This window comes from Callithrix jacchus, chromosome 2 (genome assembly GCF_049354715.1).
Source record: "Callithrix jacchus isolate 240 chromosome 2, calJac240_pri, whole genome shotgun sequence".
Lineage (NCBI taxonomy): Eukaryota > Metazoa > Chordata > Mammalia > Primates > Cebidae > Callithrix > Callithrix jacchus.
The window spans coordinates 76,891,591-76,916,486 of record NC_133503.1 but is presented as its reverse complement, the minus strand read 5'-3'; the positions used below and the strand labels follow the sequence as shown (position 1 = coordinate 76,916,486).

The 24,896-nt window shown below is 39.6% G+C and overlaps 1 protein-coding gene across 3 annotated transcripts in view; it reads right to left on the bottom strand.

Moving 5' to 3' along the window:
* The window catches only part of FNIP1 (folliculin interacting protein 1), a 179,893-nt gene that overhangs the window by 116,015 nt on the left and 38,982 nt on the right, over positions 1-24,896 (bottom strand). Inside the window, exon 1 of one of the 3 annotated variants that reach the window (XM_035290940.3) lies at positions 519-713. The exons of the other annotated variants lie outside the window; for them this stretch is intronic. Within the exon in view, the coding sequence (XP_035146831.1) occupies positions 519-604 (86 nt within the window). The 5' untranslated portion in view covers positions 605-713. Of the gene's footprint in view, positions 1-518; positions 714-24,896 lie in introns of those variants that run through there. 3 annotated transcript variants of the gene reach the window in all.

The window sequence follows — 24,896 nt, the reverse complement described above, 5'->3', positions numbered from 1 at the left end:
TACTAGTCCTCAGTGTTTATTGTTGCCATCCTTATTTCCACGAGTATCCAATGTTCAGCTCCCACTCATAACTGAGAACATGAGGTATTTGGTTTTCTGTTCCTGCATTAATTCACTCACAATACTGGCCTCCAGCTGCCTCCATATTGCTGCAAAGGACAGAATTTCATTCTTTTTTAATTTTTTTTGAGACAGAGTCTCACTCTGTCGCCCAGGCTGGAGTGCAGTGGCACAATCTCAGCTCACTGCAATCTCCAGCCTCCAGGTTCAAGCGATTCTCCTGCCTCAGCCTCCTGAGTAGCTGGGATTACAGGCAAGCACCACCATGCCTCGCTAATTTTTTGTATTTTTAGTAGAGATCGGGTTTCACCACGTTGGTCAGGCTGGTCTTGAACTCCTGACCTCATGATCCACCCACCTCAGCCTCTCAAAGTGCTAGGATTACAGGTATGAACCACCATGCCCTGTCGATCTCATTCTTTTTTATGGCTGTGTAGTATTACATAGTACATACCTACCACATTATCTTAATCCAATCCACCACTGATGAGCCCCTAGGTTGAGTCCACGTCTTTGCTACTGTGCACAATGCTGCAATGAACATACAAGTGCATGTGTCTTTTTAGTAGATTTGTCTTCTTTTGGATATATACTCGGTAATGAGATCACTGAGTAGAATGGTAGTTCTCTTTCAAAGTTCTTGGACAAATCTCCAAACCGTTTTTCACAGTGGCTAAACTACTTTCCCACCATGGGTGTGTAAGTATTCCCTTTCCTCCACAGCCTCAACAACACCCGTTATTTTTTGACTTTTTATTAATAGCCAATCTGATTAATGTGGGATGGTGTATCATTGTGGTTTTGATTTGTCTCTCTCTGATGATTACTGATGATGAGAATTTTTTCATGTTTGTTGGCTGCTTGGATGTCTTCTTCTGAGAGGTGTCTGTTCATGTCTTTTGCCCACTTTTTTTTCTTTTTTGAGATTGAGTCTCACTCTGTTGCCCAGGCTAGAGTGCAGTGTGGTATGATCTCGGCTCACTACAACTTCTGCCTCCTGGGTTCAAATGATTCTTCTGCCTCAGACTCCCAAATAGCTGGGACTACAGGTGCATGCCATCACACCCAGCTAATATTTTTTATTTTTAGTAGAGACGGGATTTCAGCTTGTTAGCCAGGATAGTCTCGATCTCCTGACCTTGTGATCTGCCTGCCTCGACCTCCCAAAATACTGAAATTACAGGCAGGAGCCACCACACCTGGACTGTCCACTTTTTATTGTGGTTGTTTTTTGCTTGTTGAATTGTTTAAATTCTTTTTTTTTTTTTTTGAGACAGAGTCTCACTCTGTCGCTGGGTGTCAGGCTAGAGTGCAGTGGTGTGATCTAGGCTCACTGCAACCTCTGCCTCCCGGGTTCAAGCAATTCTCCTGCCTCAGCCTCCTAAGTAGCTAGGACTACAGGCGTGGACCACCGCACCTAGCTATTTTTTTTGTATTTTGGTAGAGACGGGGTTTCACCATGTTGGCCAGGATGGTCTCGATCTCTTGACCTTGTGATCCACCCGCCTCGGCCTCCCAAAGTGCTGAGATTACAGATGTAAGCCACCGTGCCTGGCTAAATTCTTTATAGATTCTGTATATTAGACTTTTGTCAGAAGAACAGTTTGTGAACATTTTCTGCCATTGTGTGGGTTGTTCATCAGGCACAATTCTTCATTTCTTAAGAGAGCCTTATCTCTAACCCTGTCAACATATGTGAAACTATATATAACTAGCAACATAAAACATCTTCATCCCAAATTCTTGACAGAAAATACAATTTTAGTTTTCCTCTGTCTAATGTCTGTATGCTAGTAAATGATAAAGACCTACTTAGTTATCCAGGTGAAACCAGAGATTCTTCCTTATACCACACTGACTTGCATTACACTCAACTGTTTCTACTAAACTGTGCTTTCATACTAAGCAAAGGAATCTGTAAAGGAACAGACTAAGGATGAAAATAAGGAAAGTGATCTCATGGAAAACAATGAAAAAGAACATTTTAGAAAGGAAAAAGAAATACCACGGCAGTCACTAAAAAGCATCCACGACAAAAGCAAAAGTCATTGGTGACCATGGCAAGGACAGTTCTTTTTTTTTTTTTAATATTTTATTGCATTTTAGGTTTTGGGGTACATGAGCAGAACATGCAAGACAGTTGCGTAGGTACACACATGGCAGTGTGTTTTGCTTCCTTTCTCCCCTTCACCCACATTTGGCATTTATCCCCAGGCTATCCCTCCCCAACTCCCCCTCCCACTGGCCCTCCCCTTTTCCCCCCAATAGACCCCAGTGTTTAGTACTCCCCTCCCTGTGTCCATGTGTCCTCATTTTTCATCACCCGCCTATGAGTGAGAATATGCGGTGTTTCATTTTCTGTTCTTGTGTCAGTTTGCTGAGAATGATGTTCTCCAGATTCATCCATGTCCCTACAAACGACACAAACTCATCATTTCTGATTGCTGCATAATATTCCATGGTGTATATGTGCCACATTTTTCCAATCCAGTCTATCATCGATGGGAATTTGGGTTGATTCCAGGTCTTTGCTATTGTAAACAGTGCTGCAATGAACATTCGTGTACATGTGTCCTTATAGTAGAACGATTTATAGTCCTTTGGATATATACCCAGTAATGGGATTGCTGGGTCAAATGGAATTTCTATTTCTAAGGCCTTGAGGAATCGCCACACCGTCTTCCACAATGGTTGAACTAATTTACACTCCCACCAACAGTGTAAAAGTGATCCTTTTTCTCCACATCCTCTCCAGCATCTGTTGTCTCCAGATTTTTTAATGATAGCCATTCTAACTGGCGTGAGATGGTATCTCAATGTGGTTTTGATTTGCATCTCTCTGATGACCAGTGACGATGAGCATTTTTTCATATGATTGTTGGCCTCATATATGTCTTCTTTTGTAAAGTGTCTGTTCATATCCTTTGCCCACTTTTGAATGGGCTTGTTTGTTCTTTTCCTGTAAATCTGTTTGAGTTCTTTGTAAATTCTGGATATCAGCCCTTTGTCAGATGGGTAAACTGCAAAAATTTTTTCCCATTCTGTTGGTTGCCGATTCACTCTAGTGACTGTTTCTTTTGCCGTGCAGAAGCTGTGGAGTTTGATTAGGTCCCATTTGTCTATTTTGGCCTTTGTTGCCAATGCTTTTGGTGTTTTGTTCATGAAGTCCTTGCCTACTCCTATGTCCTGGATGGTTTTGCCTAGATTTCCTTCTAGGGTTTTTATGGTGCCAGGTCTTATGTTTAAGTCTTTAATCCATCTGGAGTTAATTTTAGTGTAAGGTGTCAGGAAGGGGTCCAGTTCTAAGGAATAAAGAGTACAGAGGTCAGATTACAGGGGACTGAAGAGTGAATAGGAGCAGAGGAAATAGACAACTGGTTAAAAAAAAAAGAGAGAGAGAGAAAGAAAATGAATCCTCAGGTAGAGTGAGAGTGATTGATATTCTGCTATTAAAAATGACACATCTGAACATGTTTACATATATGTTGATGACAATGAATCTGAGGTGGAGGAGAAATACAAGGCCTCTGAGGAAATAGAGAACAGGATATAGAACACAGGTGAAAATATTAGCTCAATGAAAATAACTCTCAGACGAGGCTGGAAAGAAAGGAGGTAAAGACATATGTGGGTGCAGAAAGATTTGTAAATATGAAGGTAAGGTGCTGAGGGAATCCATGTCAGAGAGATCCATTTTCTTTGTCAAGTAGGTGAAGGAATATAAGGGAAAGGTAGTAAGGTGTGGGGATAGTATAGAGTAAAAAAGAGAATAGTGGTTGTTGGGAAATAAAATACAGTCATGTACCATATAACGTTTTGGTCAACAACAAACTATATGTGATGGTGGTCTCATAAGATTATAATGCAGTTCAAAAATTCCTATTGTCTAGTAACACTGTAGCTGTCATAACATGATAGCATAAAATATTACTCACATGTTTGTGGTGATACTACTGTAAACCATCCTGCACAGCCAGTTATATGAAAGTATAAAAGATACAATTATGTACAATAAACAATACTTAATAAAAGACAATGTTACTGGTTTATGTATTTACTAATCTTTTCATCATTATTTTAAAGTGCATTCCTACTTATAAAAAAATTAACTGTAAAACAGCCTCAGGCAGATCCTTCAGGAGGTATTCTAGAAAAGGGCATTATTATCATAGGAGATGACAGTTCCATGTATGTCCTTGCCCCTAAAGCCCTTACAATGGGAAAAGATGTGGAGATGGAAGACAGTGACACTGATAATCCTGACTCTGCATAGGCCTAGACTAATGGTATGTTTGTGTATCAGTTTTTAACAAAAAAGTTAAAAAACATTTAATTGGAAAAAGCTTATAGAATAAGGACATAAAGAAAACATGTTCTTACAGTTGTACAATGTGTGTGTATCTTAAGCAAAGTTTTACCACACAAGAGTTCAAAAGATTTTAAAAATTAAAAAGTTTATAAGTAAAAAAGTTACAATAAACTAAGGTTAATTTTATCATTGAAGAAAAACATTTTTAATAAATTTAATGTAGCCTAAGTATACAGTGCTTATTTATGAAACCTATAGTAATATACAGTAATGTCCTAGGCTTTCATAGTCACTTAATTACTCACTCACTGACTCACCCAGGAACTTCCAGTCTCACAAAATCCATTCACTGTAAGTGCCTTATATAGGTTTACCACTTTTTATCTTTTTTTGTGTATGTGTGATGCAGTCTCAGTCTGTTGCCCAAGGCTGAAGTGCAGTAGTGCAATTTTAGCTCACTGGAACCTCCACATCCCAGGTTCAAGTGATTCTCCTACCTCAGCCTTCCCAACAGCTGGGTTTAGAGGAGTGTGCCACCATGCCTGGCTAATTTTTGTATTTTTAGTAGAGACAGGGTTCCACCATGTTGGCCAGGCTGGTCTCCTGACCTCAGGTGACCCGCCAGCCTTGGCCTCCCAAAGTGCTGAGATTACAGGCGTGAGCCATTGCATCTGGCCTACTTTTTATCTTTTATACCATATTTTTGCTATACTTTTTCTATGTCTGGATATGTGTAGATAAACAAATACCATTGTGTTACAGCACAGCAATATGCTGTACAGGTTTGTAGCCTACGAGCAATAGGCTATTACCATACAACCTACGTGTGTACTATACCAGCTAGGTGTGTGTAAGTACACTCTGTAAGTTTGCACAACAACAAAATTGCCTAACAATGCATTTCTAAGAACACAGCCCCATCATTCACTGGTACATGAGTGAATATTGAATAGAAAACATAAGATTTCCAGGAAGGCAATGCTGGACATCTACGTAATGTTGAAGACTATGACAATGTATACTGGCCACAAAGTACAGTTAGGTGATTTTCTCCGGTAGGCACTCATGTGCTTGAATTTGGATCAAACTGTGCCAAGGTAAGGGTTTTGACAGGTATATGGGCCAAAAGAAAAGGAAGGCTATGGAAACGAATAAACTGACAAGAATACAGCTAAACTGATCTAAGCTAATTAGGCAACATAGTGATGAGATGAGGAAACAGAACAAAATGGAGGCAGTATAGTCAAAGTGCTGAAAAAAACACAAAGAAGGAGAGTGAGAGGCAGAGGGAACAAGGAATAGGAGGCTATAATCACAGGGTAGGATCCAAGTTTAAGATATTAGAGGTAGAACAGTTCATTCATTCATTAAATACGTATTGGTAACTATTATATGCGAAGTACTCGTTAGGGCAAGACAAGAAAGAACTTGCTCTGGGAGAATGATATAATAGTAGCTAAGCAAAGAAATAAATAAATTTGATAATTTCAGGTAAGCCAATATACAACAATAGAAGGAATGCTTTGTGTGTGTGGAAGGTATATTCCTTTTTTTTTGAGACAGAGAGTCTCGGTCTGTCACCCAAGCTGGGGTGCAGTAGCACAATCTTGGCTCACTGCAACCTCTACCTCCTGAGATTGAGATTCCTGTGCCCCAGCCTCCCAATTAGCTGAGATTACAGGCATGTGGCACCATGCCCAGCTAATTTTTGTATTTTTAGTAGAAACGGGGTTTCGCCACTTTGTCCAGGCTGGTCTTGAACTCCTGGACTCCAGTAATCTGCTGGGATTACAGACATGAGCCACCACACCTGGCTGGTATATTCATTTTTAAAAAGGTGCCTAATATAGACAAAATTTTCTGGAGAAAATAAAAAGTTGGGCTTCACTGGATATGAAGTCTTCTAATAGACCTTAAATGAGCAGCAATGCCACCTCATTTAGCCAAACTCCTCTGGTCTCCCAGACACCCAAAAAACAAAATCCAACTTCCTTTGCTTAGATATAAAGTTCTTCATGGGCTGGCCCAGATCTGCCTTTCCAGACTCACTTCATGTTACCCATGATTACTATCATATTGATCTTCTTAAAGATGCTAAGATACACCAGTTTCATGCCTTTGTACAAGCGATGTCTTCGACCTGAAATATTCTCACTCTCTCTGGCAAACTCTTATTTATGCTTAAAGATCTAGCTCTAAACATCACCTCCTCTAAAAAGTTCTTATTCATTCCTCCAAGCAGAGTTAGCTGCTGACTTTTGGGATTACACTTTACCTTAGATTATAAATCTAATAGTATCTTCATTCGATTGTCCTGTAATTTATCTGTTCGCATGCCTATTTCTTCCACTAGAAAAAAAAGCTCCCAGAGGGAAGATCTTACTCATCTTTGAATCTCCAGTCTCAAGCTTGGTAAATGAGTAAAACTACATACCCCAAGTACATGTAATATTATAGGCACTAGATACTTCATGAGTGAATGGATTCCACAATCTGAAAAAAAACAAAATGTGCTTTCTTTAAAAAGTAAAAAGGCATGGGCCAGGCACAGTGGCTCATGTATGTAATCCCAGCACTTTGGGAGGCCAAGGCCAGCAGATCATGAGGTCAAACGATGAAGACCATCCTGGCCACATGTCGAAACCTATAATTTTAGTAGAGATGCTACTAAAAATACAAAAAATTAGCCAGGCATGGTGGTGCATGCCTGTAGTCCCAACTACTCGCAAGGCTGGGAATGGCTTAAACCCAGGAGACGAGGCTGCAGTGAGCCGAGATCATGCCACTACACTCCAGCCTGGGCCACAGTGGGAGACTCCATCTCAAAAAAAAAAAAAAAAAAAAAAAAAAAAGACATGTCCATCAACTCATGAATATACAAAATGTGGTATGTCAATACAATGAAATATTTGGCCATAAAAAGAATGCATATTACATAGATGAACCTTGAAAACATTAGGTTAACAACAAAAAAAAGCCAAACACAAAAAGGCTACATATAATGATTCCACTTATATGACTTGTCCAGAATAGGCAAATCCATAATGACTGCAATGTGTATAGGGTTTCTTTCTGGGGAGATGAAATGCTCTGGAATTAGACAGTGGTGATGGTTTCCAAAATATTTTGTGAATATACCAAAACCAAAACCAGTAACAAAACAACCACCACCACCAAATAAAACTAAAACACTGAATCACACACTTTAGAAAAGTGATTTTTATATAATGTTAAGTATATCTCAGCAATAATAAAAACTAAGGCTTTATTACCAAACTTATTTGCAAATTTGTATTCTTTGTTAATTTAAAATAGGCCTTTATGAAAAAGGTAAAATTATAAAGCTTTTATAAAGAAACACAAGTGATTATGCCACCTTGAGTTAGGCAAAGATTTCTTAAACAAAACAAAAAATTTGTAGGCATAAAATAAAAAACTAGTGGACTTTATAAAAATTTTAAACCTGAACATCAAAACAAGCTAAAAAAAAAAAAGGCCAGCCAGAGGTTGGAAGACAACATTTGCAATGCATATATCTGATAAAGGACTTATAAACAGCCAAGACAAAGAACTCCTACAAAGCAGAAAGCAATAAAGAATCCAATTTTAAAAGGGTATAGATACAACCTGGACATTTCATGAAAGGAGATATATGAATGGATAAACAGTATATGGAAATGATAATTAACAGTGTTAATCATCAGAGAAATGCCAATTAAAACATGGTCATGGGTGGGCGCAGTGGCTCACACCTATAATCCCAGAACTTTGAGAGGCTGAGGTGGATGTATCACCTGAGGTGGGCAGTTCAAGACCAGCCTGACCCACATGGAGAAATCCTGTCTCCACTAAAAAAAAAAAACATACAAAATTAGCTGGGCGTGGTGGAGCATGCCTGTAATACCAGCTACTCAGGAAGCTGAGGGAGGAGAATCGCTTGAACCCAGGAGGTGGAGGTTGCCATGAGCCGAGATCCTGCCATTGTATTCCAGCGTGGGCAACAAGAGCAAAACTCCATCTCAAAAAACAACAGTCACGGATTCAAGATGGCGCTGTGAGAACAACCCAGGATTGGAGCTCGCGTTGAATCTGCAAACGGTGAGTCAGAGCTGCATTTACAGACTGATCTTTGTTGCCCACAGAACGGGGAAACTCCCAAGTATAAAAAGACATGGGACGCCAGGCAGTAGGTCTGCCTGGCGAAGCCGGCAGCCAGGGCGGCGGCGGCCGGCCCTACCTAGCAATCCCCACAGGGCGCGCTTGTCCGGGTGCCTTGTTGAACCGGCAACCTGAGACTTGAGAGGGCTGGACTTGACTTGGACAGTAGCCCAGCCCAGGGGATTGCAGGGACAGATCGTTTGGGATACCCAGTGGGACGAACAAAACCGCGATTTCAAACTATCCCGAGCAGACGGTCCGAGAGGCTCTGTGGAGGAGGGGCGTCCACCACTACCGAGGCAACCCGCCCCAACTGAGATACATGCCCACTGCTGACGCAGCCAGCCCTTGCCGAGGCAACCCGCCCCAACTGAAATACGCGCCCACTGCTGACGCAGCCAGCCCTTGCCGAGGCAACCCGTCCCTACTGAGATACACGCCCACTGCTGACGCAGCCTGCCCTTGCTGAGGCAACACGCTACAACGAACAGACTCCGCCGCAGGGTGTGGCGGAGACCACAGAAGAGCCTACAGGAACAGGGCGAATCACACAACAGCAGGGCGGAGCCTCGGCAGCCAAACAGTGGCTACTCGGCCTTCTAGCTGGGCAGGACACCTCATCGACCATCCAAAAATAAAGCCCAAACCCCTCAACACAGAGCATTTGAGAAAAAAAAAAAAAAAAGGGTTTTTTAATGAGCTCTGTTGCAGCAGAATCAAACATAGCAGCCTAACAGCCCTGAATGAACAACAGAGCGCACAGCTCAGCAATTAAGCCCATATAAAGTACAAACTGTCTCCTCAAGCAGCTCCCTGACCCCTCTATATTCAAAAGACTGACATTAGGCAGGCATCATCCTGGGACAAAGATAGCAGAAAAAGAAACTGGTAGCATCCCTCGCTGTGCCACAGCTGCTAGAGGTGCACCCCAGACAAGCAGGGTCTGGAGCGGACCTCAGCAGTCGTACAGCGAAAGGGCTAGACTGGTAGAAGGAAAACCAAGCAACAGAAATACTTCATCATCAACATTCCGGGTGTCCACTCAGAGACCCAATCGAAAAGTCAGCAACTACGCAGACGACCAGCGGACAAATCCACAAAGATGGGAAGAAACCAGCGCAAAAAGGAGGAAAACACCCGAAACCAGAACACCTCGCCTCCTAGAAAGGACCAAAACTCCTCACCAGCAAGGGAACAAAGCTGGACAGAGAATGACTGTGATGAAATGACGGAATTAGACTTCAGAAGATGGATAATGAGAAACCTTTGTGAGCTAAAAGATCATGTATTAAATCAATGCAAAGAAACTAAGAACCTTGAAAAAAGATTTGAAAAAAGATTCGAGGAAATGATAACAAGAATGGATAACTTAGAGAGGAATATGAATGAATTAAAGGAGCTGAAAAACACAATACGAGAACTTCGCAAAGCAAACGCAAGTTTCAATAGCCGAACTGACCAAGCAGAAGAAAGAATATCTGAAGTCGAAGACCAACTCAATGAAATAAAACGAGAAACCAAGATCAGAGAAAAAAGCGCAAAAAGGAATGAACAAAGTCTCCAAGAAATGTGGGACTATGTGAAAAGACCTAACCTACCTTTGATACGTGTACCAGAAGGGGACGAATAGAATGAATCCAAGCTGGAAAATACTCTTCAGGACATCATCCAGGAAAATTTCCCCCACCTAGCAAGACAGGCTAACACTCAATTGCAGGAAATACAGAGAACACCACAGAGATATTCCGCAAAAAGAGCAACCCCAAGGCACATAATCGTCAGATTCAACAGGGTTGAAATAAAGGAGAGAATACTAAGGACAGCCAGAGAGAAAGGTCGGGTTACCCACAAAGGGAAGCCCATCAGACTCACAGCAGATCTCTCGGCAGAAACACTACAAGCCACTAGGGAGTGGGGGCCAATATTCAACATCCTTAAAGAAAAGAACTTTCAACCCAGAATTTCATATCCAGCCAAACTGAGCTTCAGAAGTGAAGGAAAAATAAAATCCTTTGCGAACAAGCAAGTACTCAGAGATTTTGTCACCACCAGGCCTGCTTTACAAGAGCTCTTAAAAGAGGCACTACACATAGAAAGGATCAACCAGTACCAGCCATTCCAAAATCACACTGAATGCTAAACAGCATCAACATAATGAAGAATCTACAACAATTAACAGGCAAAACAGCCACTTAGCATCAAAATGGCAGTATCACATTCACACATAACAATATCAACCCTAAATGTAAATGGACTAAATGCACCAATCAAAAGACACAGACTGGCAAATTGGATAAAAATCCAAAACCCATCAGTGTGCTGTATCCAGGAAACCCATCTCACATGCAAGGATACACAAAGGCTCAAAATAAAGGGATGGAGGAAGATTTACCAAGCTAATGGAAAGCAAAAAAAAGCAGGAGTTGCAATTCTCATCTCTGATAAAATAGACTTTAAAGCAACAAAGATCAAAAGAGACAAAGAAGGCCATTACATAATGGTAAAAGGATCAATACAACAAGAAGAGCTAATGATCCTAAACATATATGGACCCAATGCAGGAGCACCCAGATACATAAGGCAAGTTCTTAATGACTTACAAAAGGACTTAGATTCCCACACAATAATAGTGGGAGACTTTAACACTCCACTGTCAATACTAGACAGATCAACCAGACAGAAAATCAACAAGGATATCCAGGGCTTGAACTCAGACCTGGAGCAAGCAAACCTGATAGACATTTACAGAACTCTCCACCCCAAATCCACAGAATACACATTCTTCTCAGCACCACATCACACCTACTCTAAAATTGACCACATAATTGGAAGTAAAGCACTGCTCAACAAATGCAAAACAACTGAAATCATAACACACAGCCTCTCAGACCATAGTGCAATCAAGTTAGAACTCAGAATTCAGAAACCGACCCAGAACCGCACAACATCATGGAAACTGAACAACTGGCTCTTGAATGTTGACTGGGTAAACAACGAAATGAAAGCAGAAATAAAGAAGTTCTTCAAAACCAATGAGAATGAAGACACAACGTGCCAGAACCTCTGGGACACATTTAAAGCAGTCTCTAGAGGAAAGTATATAGCAATAAGTGCCCATATGAGGAGAATGGAGAGATCCAAAATTGACACCCTATCGTCAAAATTGAAAGAGCTAGAGGAGCAAGATCAAAAAAACTCAAAACCCAGCAGAAGACAAGAAATAACTAAGATCAGAGCTGAGCTGAAGGAGATTGAGACACGAAAAACCCTTCAAAAAATCAATAAATCCAAGAGCTGGTTTTTTGAAAAGATCAACAAAATAGACAGACCACTAGCCAGACTGATTAAAAAGAAAAGAGAGAACAACCAAATAGATGCAATAAAAAATGATAAAGGGGAAATCACCACAGATTCCACAGAAATTCAAACCATCATCAGAGAATATTACAAACAACTCTATGCGCATAAACGAGTAAACCTGGAAGAAATGGATAAATTCCTGGACTCCTGTGTCCTCCCAAGCCTAAACCAGGAGGAAGCTGAAACTATGAATAGACCAGTAACAAGGTCTGAAGTTGAGGCAGCAATTAAGAGCCTACCACACAAAAAAAGCCCAGGTCCAGACGGGTTCACAGCCGAATTCTACCAGACACACAAGGAGGAGCTGGTACCATTCCTTCTAAAACTATTTCAAACAATCCAAAAAGAGGGAATCCTTCCCAAATCATTTTATGAGACCAACATCATCCTGATACCAAAACCCGGCAGAGACCCAACGAGAAAAGAAAACTTCAGGCCAATATCCATGATGAACATAGATGCAAAAATCTTCAAGAAAATATTGGCAAGCCGATTGCAACAGCAAATCAAAAAACTTATTCATCATGATCAAGTAGGATTCATCCCAGGGATGCAAGGCTGGTTCAACATACGCAAATCTATCAACGTAATTCACCACATAAACAGAACCAAAAACAAAAACCACATGATTATCTCAATTGACGCAGAGAAGGCATTTGACAAAACTCAACAGCCCTTTATGCTAAAAACCCTCAATAAACTCGGTATCGATGGAACGTATCTCAAAGTAATAAAAGCTATTTATGACAAACCAACAGCCAATATAATACTGACTGGGCAAAAACTGGAAGCATTCCCTTTAAAATCTGGCACTAGACAAGGATGCCCTCTTTCACCACTCCTATTCAATATAGTACTGGAAGTTCTAGCCAGAGCAATCAGGCAAGAAAAAGAAATAAAGGGTATTCAAATAGGAAAGGTGGAAGCCAAATTGTCTGTATTTGCAGACGACATGATAGTATACCTAGAAGACCCCATTGCCTCAGCCCAAAAACTCCTGAAACTGATAAGCAACTTCAGCAAAGTCTCAGGATATAAAATCAATGTGCAAAAATCACAAGCATTCGTGTACACCAATAACAGACTTAAAGAAAGCCAAATCAAGAGCGAACTGCCATTCGCAATTGCTACAAAAAGAATAAAATACCTTGGAATACAACTCACAAGGAACGTAAGGGACCTCTTCAAGGAGAACTACAAACCACTGCTCAACGAAATCAGAGAGGACACAAACAGATGGAGAAACATTCCATGTTCATGGTTAGGAAGAATTAACATCGTGAAAATGGCTATACTGCCCAAAGTAATTTACAGAATCAATGCTATCCCCATCAAGCTACCATTGACTTTCTTCACAGAACTGGAAAAAACCACCTTGAACTTCATATGGAACCAAAAGAGAGCCCGCATAGCCAAGTCAATTCTAAGCAAAAAGGACACAGCGGGGGGCATCACACTACCGGATTTCAAACTATACTACAAGGCTACAGTAATCAAAACAGCATGGTACTGGTACCAAAACAGAGATATAGACCAATGGAACAAAACAGAGGCACCGGAGGCAACACAACATACATACAACTATACAATCTTTGATAAACCCGACAAAAACAAGCAATGGGGAAAGCATTCCATGTTTAACAAATGGTGTTGGGAAAACTGGCTAGCCATGTGCAGAAAGCAGAAACTGGACCCCTTCCTGACACCTTACACTAAAATTAACTCCAGATGGATTAAAGACTTAAACATAAGACCTGGCACCATAAAAACCCTAGAAGGAAATCTAGGCAAAACTATCCAGGACATAGGAGTAGGCAAGGACTTCATGAACAAAACACCAAAAGCGTTGGCAACAAAAGCCAAAATAGACAAATGGGACCTAATGAAACTCCACAGCTTCTGCACGGCAAAAGAAACAGTCACTAGAGTGGATCGGCAACCAACAGAATGGGAAAAAATTTTTGCAGTCTACCCATCTGACAAAGGGCTGATATCCAGAATTTACAAAGAACTCAAACAGATTTACAGGAAACAAACCAACAAGCCCATTCAAAAGTGGGCAAAGGATATGAACAGATACTTTACGAAAGAAGACATATATGAGGCCAACAATCATATGAAAAAATGCTCATCGTCACTGGTCATCAGAGAGATGCAAATCAAAACCACACTGAGTTACCATCTCACGCCAGTTAGAATGGCGATCATTAAAAAATCTGGAGACAACAGATGCTGGAGAGGATGTGGAGAAAAAGGAACACTTTTACACTGTTGGTGGGAGTGTAGATTAGTTCAACCATTGTGGAAGACAGTGTGGCGATTCCTCAAGGCCTTAGAAATAGAAATTCCATTTGACCCAGCAATCCCATTACTGGGTATATATCCAAAGGACTATAAATCGTTCTACTATAAGGACACATGTACACGAATGTTCATTGCAGCACTGTTTACAATAGCAAAGACCTGGAATCAACCCAAATGCCCATTGATAATAGACTGGATTGGAAAAATGTGGCACATATACACCATGGAATATTACGCAGCAATCAGAAATGATGAGTTTGTGTCGTTTGTAGGGACATGGATGAATCTGGAGAACATCATCCTCAGCAAACTGACACAAGAACAGAAAATGAAACACCGCATATTCTCACTCATAGGTGGGTGATGAAAAATGAGAACACATGGACACAGAAAGGGGAGTACTAAACAGTGGCGTCTATTGGGGGGAAAAGGGGAGGGCCAGTGGGAGGGGGAGGTGGGGAGGGATAGCCTGGGGAGAAATGCCAAATGTGGGTGAAGGGGAGAAGAAAAGCAAAGCACACTGCCATGTGTGTACCTACGCAACTGTCTTGCATGCTCTGCTCATGTACCCCAAAACCTATATTCCAATAAAAAAAAAAAAAAACAGTCACAAGAACAACAACAACAAAAACCATGGCTACAATAATTAAAATGGCTAAAATTGACACAACTAACACCACCAATTGTTGGTAACAATATGAAGCCCCTTGAAATCTCATTGTTAGGAGTGTGAAAATGTAAAACCATTTTGGAATATTGCTTGGCAGCTATGATTCAACAGTCCCTCTCATAGGAAATTATCCAATAAAAATGAAAATAAATGTTCACAATCACAGAAAAGTTCCCAGCAGTTTTATTTAACCCCAAATGCCATGGAGAATGGATAAACAAACTATCATATATTCCTACACTGAAATACTACCCAGAAATACCAAAGAATGAATTGCTGATCACACAGTAACAAAGATGAACTCAAAAATACTGTGATGTGAAAGAATCCAGACATAAAATACTGATAATTCTATTTATACATACAAGAGGTAAAACTAATGGACAATGATAGAAATCAAAATGGTGATCAGGGATACAGAGTGAGGGGAAAGGAGTAGACAGGTATACTAAGAAACTTTCCAGAGTGATCAAAATGTTCTATATCTTTATTGCAGTTGTGGTTAAATAGACACATGTATTTTTCAAAATAAATCAAATTATACATTTAAAATATGTGCATTTTATTGTATGCAAATTATAGCTAAATTTTTAAAAGAGAAAGACTACTAAAAAGGTAACACTATATTAATCAAGTTACATTACATTATAGACATCTCATTAAAACAGATATTAAACATTTACAAAACTCACAGCATAATGCCAAATACTGGGAATGTTTCTCTTGTCACATTCTTTATGCATTTATTCACTGACTTAAAAGCACTCATTTAGCACAAAAAGAAAAAGATGGCCTCACCATCAAATGCTCAGTCTAATAGGGAAGACAGACAACTGATTTTATCAATGTGATATATGCTATGACTAAGGCAAACTTACAATCTAGATAAGAGGTCTGCATATGCAGGAAAGGTAAGGGTTTTTTGAAGAAAAATAATAAATGATAGACAATAAATAATAAATAGTAACTAAAACACAACGTCTATTAAATAAAAGCGTATTACATATTTTAGTTCATTTAATTTTCACAACAGGAATTCATTTGATCTTTACAACAACTCTATGTGGCAGGTACTACTATTTTACAGGTAAGAAAATTTAAGGCATAGAGAGATTAAATAGCATGCTCAAAATAATACAACTAGCTAGTAAAAGTGTCAAAGCTGGGTTTAGATTTCAGTCCATTATCTAAATCATTCTGTATGGTCTTGGCCTCTTGAGTAGGAAGTGATACTTAATAAGTTTAGGCTTCAAGTAATGGGCAGGGGAGGAAAGTATTCTCTTCCCTGAAAGAAGAAAACAGCATCTGCTGTAATTCTTAGTGATTTTAGCTCAGTAGTGTACAATGAAGCAACAGGCACAGCTATAAAGGCAGGTTGGAGCATCAGATCAACAGACATAACGAGTTCAGCAAGCACATACAGACTTCTTCATCCAAGCGATGAGTAAACAAAGGTTTTAAACAATAGTTGACAAGATCACCTGTGCATTTCAGAAAATCAGATATAAACCTGAAGAACTGACAAGAGAGAAGCCTGGAGAAAAGAATGTTATAAGCTGAACAAAGGAATAGCACTGAAAATAGAAAGTGATAGAGCTAGATCTTATTTAGAAGGCAGAGATAGGACCTGGAAGACTATATGGGAAATAAAGGATGAGAATGGCTGACACTCAGGTTTCAGATTTGATGAAAGGAGATATCATTAACATAGATAAAGAACAGGGCCAGGCTTGGTGGCTCACGCCTATAATCCCAGTACTTTGGGAGGCTGAGGCGGGTGGATCACAAGGTCAAGAGATCGAGACCGTCCTGGTCAATAAGGTGAAACCCCATCTCTACTAAAAATACAAAAATTAGCTGGGCATGGTGATGCACACCTGTAGTCCCAACTACTCGGGAGGCTCAGGCAGGAGAATTGCTTGAACCCAGAAGGCGGAGGTTGCGGTGAGCTGAGATCGTGCCATTGCACTCCAGTCTGGGTAACAACAACAAAACTCCATCTCAAAAAAAAAAAAAAAAAAATATGTATCGGGGGTAGGGGGCGGGAGTAAATTTGGGATAAGGATGTTGCCAGATTGAGTTCAAGGAGTTTGTGAGATATCTGGAGAAAGATGTGCAATAGATTGATGAAAAATGGTCTGGTGGCCAGGCACAGTGGCTCATGCCTGTAATCCAAGAACTTTGGGAAGCTGAGGTGAGTGGATCACCTGAGATCAGGAATTTGAGACCAGCCTGGTCAACATGGTGAAGCCCCATCTCTACTAAAAGTACAAAAATTAGCTGGGCATCGTCCATGACAGACTGGATCAAGAAAATGTGGCACATATTGGTGGGGCACGGTGGCTCACGCCTGTAATCCCAGGACTTTGAGAGGCCGAGGCGGGCGGATCACGAGGTCAGGAGATCAAGACCATCCTGGGTAACACAGTAAAACCCCATCTCTACTAAAAATACAAAAAAAAAAAAATTAGCCAGGCGTGGTGGCATGGGCCTGTAGTCCCAGCTACTCGGGAGGCTGAGGCAGGAGAATTGCTTGAACCCAGGAGGTATAAGTCGCAGTGAGCTGAGATTGTGCCACTACACCCTAGCCTGGGCAACAGAGTGAGACTCCAACTCAAAAAAAAAAAGAAAAGAAAAAGGAAATGTAGCACATATACACCATGGAATACTATGCAGCCACAAAAAAGGACGAGTTCATGTCTTTTGTAGGTACATGGGTGAAGCTGGAAACCATCATTCTCAGCAAACTAATACAGGAACAGAAAACCCAACTCTGCATGGTCTCACTCATAAGTGGGAGTTGAACAATTAGAATACATGGACGCAGGGAGGGGAACATCACATATCAGCACCTGTCAATGGGTGGGGGGCTAGCTGAGAGATAGTATTAGGAGAAATACTAATGTAAATACTAATTAGAAATGCCTAATGTACATGACGGGTTGATGGGTGTAACAAACCTGCATATTCTGCACATGTATCAGGAAGGAAGAAAGGAAGGAAGGGAGGAAGGGAGGGAGGGAGGGATATTATCCAGGTAGGCCCAACCTAACCATATAGGCCCTTTGAAAGCAAGTTTTTCACCAGCTAATAGGAGAACTGAGAGAGCTGAAGTACATGAAGGATTCAGTGATCTGTTGATCATTTGAGGATGGAGGAGTCCACACAACCAGAAAACAGGGAGCTCAACAAGCTTATTTTTCTTGTTGCCAGAATTCAGTTCTAGTAAGTTTGGAAAAAGCATTTTTCCAAAGCCTCAAGATAAGAACTCAGTCCGGTCAAGACTTTCATTTCAATCTTCTGAAACCATGAAGAGAGAATCCAGCCATGTTATACCAGACTCTGCCTTAAAGAACTGGCATAAAAATGGGTGTTGTTTTAAGAGTTTATGGTAGCTTGTCATATATCAATAGAAAACTTATAAGCCCTATAAAAATAAAAGCAGAGAATATCATTGCTATTTTTTAAAAAAATTAGCTGAGCATACTGACGGGCACCTGTAATCCCAGCTACTTGGGAGGCTAGGGCAGGAGAATTGCTTGAATCTGGGAGGCACTAGACTGAATCAGGATATGAGAGAGATCAAAGGATATGAAGTTGCAGTCACAATGGGAAGATCTCAGAAACAGAGCAATCAGTTAGCTAACAAGCCTCAAGATACAGCCAAGAAGAACACATGAAGGTAGAGAATAAGAGAAGGAACCGGAAGGCCAGAATGTTAGACATGTGGGCTGCTCAAGCTGATTACACAAGGTGATCTAAAATGAAGGACTATCAGCCAAGTGTCAACGTTCTTGATGAATACTGGCCAACTATCTGGTACAGGTTAGCCATGGATGCCAATAACAAAATAGAGCAAAGTGTGGAAGAATGTCATAGGTCTCATAAAAGAACAGGTCTTCATGAGAGCACAGGGAACAGTCTCCAGGCAATAGTGACAGGGCCAAGTTACTAAGCCCAAAGTTGAATAGGGTATGGCAAAATAAGCATTCCCTACTGGAAGGGCAAAAGAAAGAATTAAGGCCTCTGAAGGCCAAAAAAAAAAAAAGTGAGCAAATTGGGAAGAAAGTGGGGACACTAGGAAGGAGTTCTAAATGATGCAAAGAAAATAAAACCATAGGCATTATTAGACAAGGAAGGGAAGGATGGAGTAAAATATGAAGGCTCACTTCATTGAGAGGCTTATACCTTGGGTCATGTCTGAATTAAGATAGAAATGTCTAAAGCAGAGATGAAAATAACATAGCTTTACGTTTAAACAGAAATCTTTGTGAAGATGTTTTGGTCTAGATCAAACATTCCTAGAGTCATAAACAAAAAATGAAAACAAAATGCTGGTCAAAATCATCTGGGATGACATGTGTGCCTCTGCAGAGTATGTTCCTGAAATGGAGAAGGGTTACTAATGATTCCCTTTACCTTATAATAGAAAGAAGTTGTGACATGGAACTCTACAGACACATGAAACTAACTAAATAAACTTATTACCAAAAAGTTGCCTGACAGATTAATTATTTGTAATTAGGAGAATAAGAGAATTAAACAACAATCACTCACAACAGAGTGGCTCTTTAATAAGGCAAATAAGTTTAAACAGTAATAGTCATTCTAAATTTATTCATTTCATCAAGTGAAAGAAGTAAAGGAAAAGCAAAACTGACTCACTTAAAGCTGCTGTTCTGGATAGCGCTAGCTGGGGCCTCTTTTTTTTTTTTACCTGTTGCCCTGCTCTATCTTCACTGGTATTTGCTTATGCTCAGCACTCAAGTGTTTATGATGATCTCTCATTTTACCAGAACCTTCTGATACTGCTATCCACTTCATCATGTTACTTCTTTTTAATCAAAATTTAACTGAAGACAAATGCAAGCCAAATCACTAACAGTGTTAAGTATACCACCACCATTCACACAAATTTATATGCTATAGAAAAACTTTCTTCAATAATTGCTATTAAGGAATTGTATTTAGCATATTTAAATGTTGGTAAAAAAATTCAGTGATGAACCACAAACTATTTTAAGACTTTACATAGATGCTATTTATAGTGTGTCAGCTTATCTGCTCTGCATGTTTTTTTTATCTGACACCTTCAAAGAATGCTAATAGAAAATAAACATGCTGGAATAGACACTCTCCTTTACACATTGACACTGTGCCTCAGAAGACCATGTGAACTCCTGTAATACACATTACTGACTACTAAAATAGGACTAAGCCATGCATTCTCAGTGGGGCCAGGATCACTTCCAAGAGAGCAAACTGGTTCTTGGTGGGGAAGGCGAGAGAAAAAGACTTAGATATTAAGTGGGATGTAGCCCTCAAAAGGGCCACAGTACATAGGCAAATACACAGCATATCCGTGGTGTTAAAATTTCAGGAAGGGGGAATGTTTTTTAACAAAAAAAGGGTGTTAATACCGATTAAATAAAAGGTGCTGGGATAACTGGCTAGCCTTATCTGGATCCTTACTTTTTACCACATAAAAAAATAAACTCAAGATGGAGTAAAGATTTAAATGTAAGATCTCAAACTATAAACGTCCTTTAAGAAAACCTGGAAAAATACCCTTCTCGACATTGGCTTTGGCAAAGAATTTTTGGCTAAGTCCCCAAAAGCAATTGCAACAAAAACAAAAATTGACAAGTGGGACCTAATTAAAATAAAAAGCTTCTGCACAGCAAAGGAAATTATAAACAGTAAACAGACAACCAACAGAATGGGAGAACATATTCACAAACTGCGTCTGACAAAGGTCTCATATCCGGAATCTATAAGGAACTTACACACATCGACAAGCAAAAAACAACCCCATTAAAAAATGGACAAAGGGCATGAACTGACACTTCTCAAAAGATGACATCCAAGCAGCCAACAAACATGAAAAAATGCTCACATCACTAATCATCAGAGAGAGACTGATCAAAACCACAATGGAATACCATTTTACACCAGTCAGACCGGCTGTTATTAAAGAGACAAAAAGTAACCGATGCTGGTGAGGCTGTGGAGAAAAGGGAACACTTATACATTGTTATTGAAAAGGTAGTTTACTCATTGCAGAAAGCAGTTTGGAGATTTCTCAAAGAACTTAAAACAGAGCTACCATTTAATCCAGCATTTCATTATTGGGTATATATCCAAAGGAGAATAAATTCTTCTACAAAAGGACACATGCACTCCTATGTTCATCATCATGCTATTTATGATAACAAAGACATGGAATAAACCCTGGGAGCCCATCAATGGTGGACTGAATAAAGCAAATGTGGTACAGATACACCATAGAATAATATGCAGTCATAAAAAAAGAGAAATCATTCACAGAATGAAAACACGGAGGCAGCTGAAGGCCATAATCCTAAGTTAATTAATGCAGAAACAGAAAATGAAATACCACATGTTCTCACTTATAAGTGGGACCTAAACAATGAGCACACACTGACATAAACATGGAAAAAATAGACATTGTGGACTACTAGAGGTGATAGGGGAAAAACATGGGTGGAAAACTACCTATTGGGTACTATGCTCACTGCCTGGGCGATGGAATGCATATCCCAAACCTAAGCCTCACACAATATGCCCATGTAACAAACCTACACATGTATACCCTGTATCTAAAATAAAAGTTGAAATTTAAAAAAAAAAAAAGAAAGAAAGAAATCAAGGTGTTAATTTAAAAAAAAGGTTGCCTGGGGGAATATAAGTGAAAAATAATTTTTGAGAAATACTAGGCTAAACACTAGTTTGTATCTCAAAACATTAAAAATTGTCACCTATAAAAAATACTGAAATAATGTACTTGTTTTTCTTTTTCTTTTTTTTTTTTTTTGAGACGGAGTTTCGCTCTTGTTACCCAGGCTGGAGTGCAATGGCGCAATCTCGGCTCACCGCAACCTCTGCCCCCTGGGTTCAGGCAATTCTCCTGCCTCAGCCTCCTGAGTAGCTGGGATTACAGGCACACGCCACCATGCCCAGCTAATTTTTTGTAATTTTTAGTAGAGATGGGCTTTCACCATGTTGACCAGGATGGTCTTGATCTGCCGACCTCGTGATCCACCCGCCTTGGCCTCCCAAAGTGCTGGGATTATAGGCTTGAGCCACCGCACCCGGCCAATGTACTTATTTTTCTATGTGATAAAATCTCTGCCTTATCAATCATTTTAAAATTTAATTTCATGAACCTGTAAATAAATATCAATAATCTGTTCTCTTTCTCTACTCTTACTTACATTTGACCATCCATATATTTTGACCTCTAGTTAGCCATCAAAGGGTCTTATTATACAGTATACTTAGCAAACCTTAAGTTTTTTTAGTTCATGAATTCAATAATTATTTGTACAGTGCCTATGATGTGTCTTGCACTATGTTAGTTGTTCTTTCCTGAGTCTTATCTATCAGTGTTATTTCTCACTGAAAACATGGAAGGTGATAACAGACCTAAGAAACCATTAACATCCCATGCTCCTACGTGAAATGGAGAAAAAGAGGAGCCAAGTTTCAAAAGTTATGCATACAGAATTAAGAATTCACCACAACCACCAAGCAGTGAAAAACATTCTGAGTTTGATGAGAGGAGGGAAAGAAAAAATGAGGTAAGGAAGAATGGAGGCAGGGAAGGAGGGAAGTATGCTAAATTAGGCTCTAAGAGCCAAGGCAAAAATATTCCCAATATAACATCATGCCAATAACTGGCCACCATCAGAACCCAAAAGCACCACAGTCAATTGAAGCAATATTTTCTGTACATTGGTAAAGTTTTCTGAGTTTTTAAAAACCTCTGAATAGATTTTACTTTAAAGAAATCTTCTAACTGACCAACTTTTAAATGTGTCTCCAGACAGCAAAGTATATGGTCATAAAATCCTCTACTACTTTACACAACATTTAATTTTTTTGGTCCTACAACAAAGAAATAGTATTTATCATTCCCTCTGTAAAACACATCGACCAGGAAGTCCTGGCTAGAACAATCCAACAGGAAAATAAAAAAGAGGGCATATAAATTTAAAAGGAAGAAGTCAAATTAAGCTTGTCTGCAGATGACATCATCTTATGTTTAGAAAAAACTATCAGAACTTGTAAATTCAATACAGTTGCAAGACACAAAATCAAAATACAAAAATCAGTAGCATATCTATATGCCACCAGTGAACAATCTGAAAGAAAGTTTTTTTTTAAAGTAATCTCAATTATAGTAACTACATATAAAACATCTAGGAACTTAACCAAAGAAGTAAAAGGTCTCTACAACAAAAATTATGAAACAGTGATGAAAGTGATGAAAGAAATTAATGAGGACATAAAAAAATGGAAACATGGCCGGGCGCGGTGGCTCAAGCCTGTAATCCCAGCACTTTGGGAGGCCGAGGCGGGTGGATCACGAGGTCAAGAGACTGAGACCACTCTGGTCAACATGGTGAAACCCTGTCTCTACTAAAAATACAAAAAATTAGCTGGGCACGGTGGCGCGTGCCTGTAATCCCAGCTACTCGGGAGGCTGAGGCAGGAGAATTGCCTGAGCCCAGGAGGCGGAGATTGCAGTGGGCCAAGATCGCGCCATTGCACTCCAGCCTGGGTAACAAGAGCGAAACTCCGTCTCAAAAAAAAAAAAAAAATGGAAGCATATTCCATGTTCATAAGAATCAATATTGTTAAAACGTCCACACTATCCAAAGTAATCTGCAGATTCAATGCAATTGTTTCCAAAATACCAATGACATTCTTCACAGGAATAGAAAAAAAATTCCTAAAATTCATATGGAACCACAAAGGATCCAAAATAGCCAAAGATATCCTAAGCAAAAAGAATACAACTGGAGGAATCATATTACCCGACTTTAAATTATACTACAATGCTATAGTAACCAAATCAGCATGACACTGGCATAAAAACACACAGACCAATGGAAGAGAATACAGAACTCAGAAACAAATCCTATAGTGAATTCATTTTCAACAAAGCTGCCAAGAACATACATTCGAGAAAGGACAGTCTCTTCAATATAAGGCACTGAGAAAATTAGATATCCATATGCAGAAGAATAAAACCAGACCCCTATCTCTCACCATATATAAAAATTAAATCAAAATTGATTAAAGACTTAAATCTAGGACCTTAAACTATGAAACTGCTAAAAGAAAACATTGGAAAAACTTTCCAGGATATTGAACTAGACAAAGATATTTTGAGTAATACTCAACAAGCACAGGTAATGAAAGTAAAAACTGACAAGGAGGATCACAGCAAGTTATAAAAAGCTTCTGCACAGTAAGAAAAACAGTCAACAAAGTGAAAAGACAACCCAATGAATGAGAAAAAATATTTGCAAACTACCCATCTGGTGAGGGATTAATAACCAGAATGTGTAAGGAGCTCAAACAACTATATAAGAAAGAAAATCTAACAATCCAATTAAAAATGAGCAAAAGACCTAAATAGACATTCCTCAAAAGAAGACATACAAATAGCAAACAGGTAAATGAAAAGGTGCTCAACATCAGTGATCACCAGAGAAATGCAAATCAAAACTACCATGCAATATCATCTCACCCAGTTAAAATGGCTTTTATCCAAAATATAAGCAATAATAAATGCTGCTGAGGATGTAGAGAAAAGGGAACCATCATATAGTGTTGGTAGGAATGTTAGTATAACCACTATGGATAACAGTTTGGAGGTTTCTCAAAAAAACTAAAACTAGAATCACCATATGATCCAGCAATCCCACGGCTAAGCATATACCCAAAATAAGGGAAATCACTGGGAAGCAACCTAAGTGTCCATCAACAGATGAATAAAGAAAATGTGGTACTTATACACAATGGAGTACTATCTGGTCATAAAAAAGAATGAGATCCTGTCATTTGCAATAACATGGAGGTCATTATGGTGAACTAAGCCTAGAATAGAAAGACAAACTTTGCATCTTTTCACTTATTTGTGGGAGCTAAAATTTAAAATAATTGAACTCATGGAGATAGAGTAGAATGATGGTTACCAGAGGCTGGGAAGGGTAGTGGCAGGTG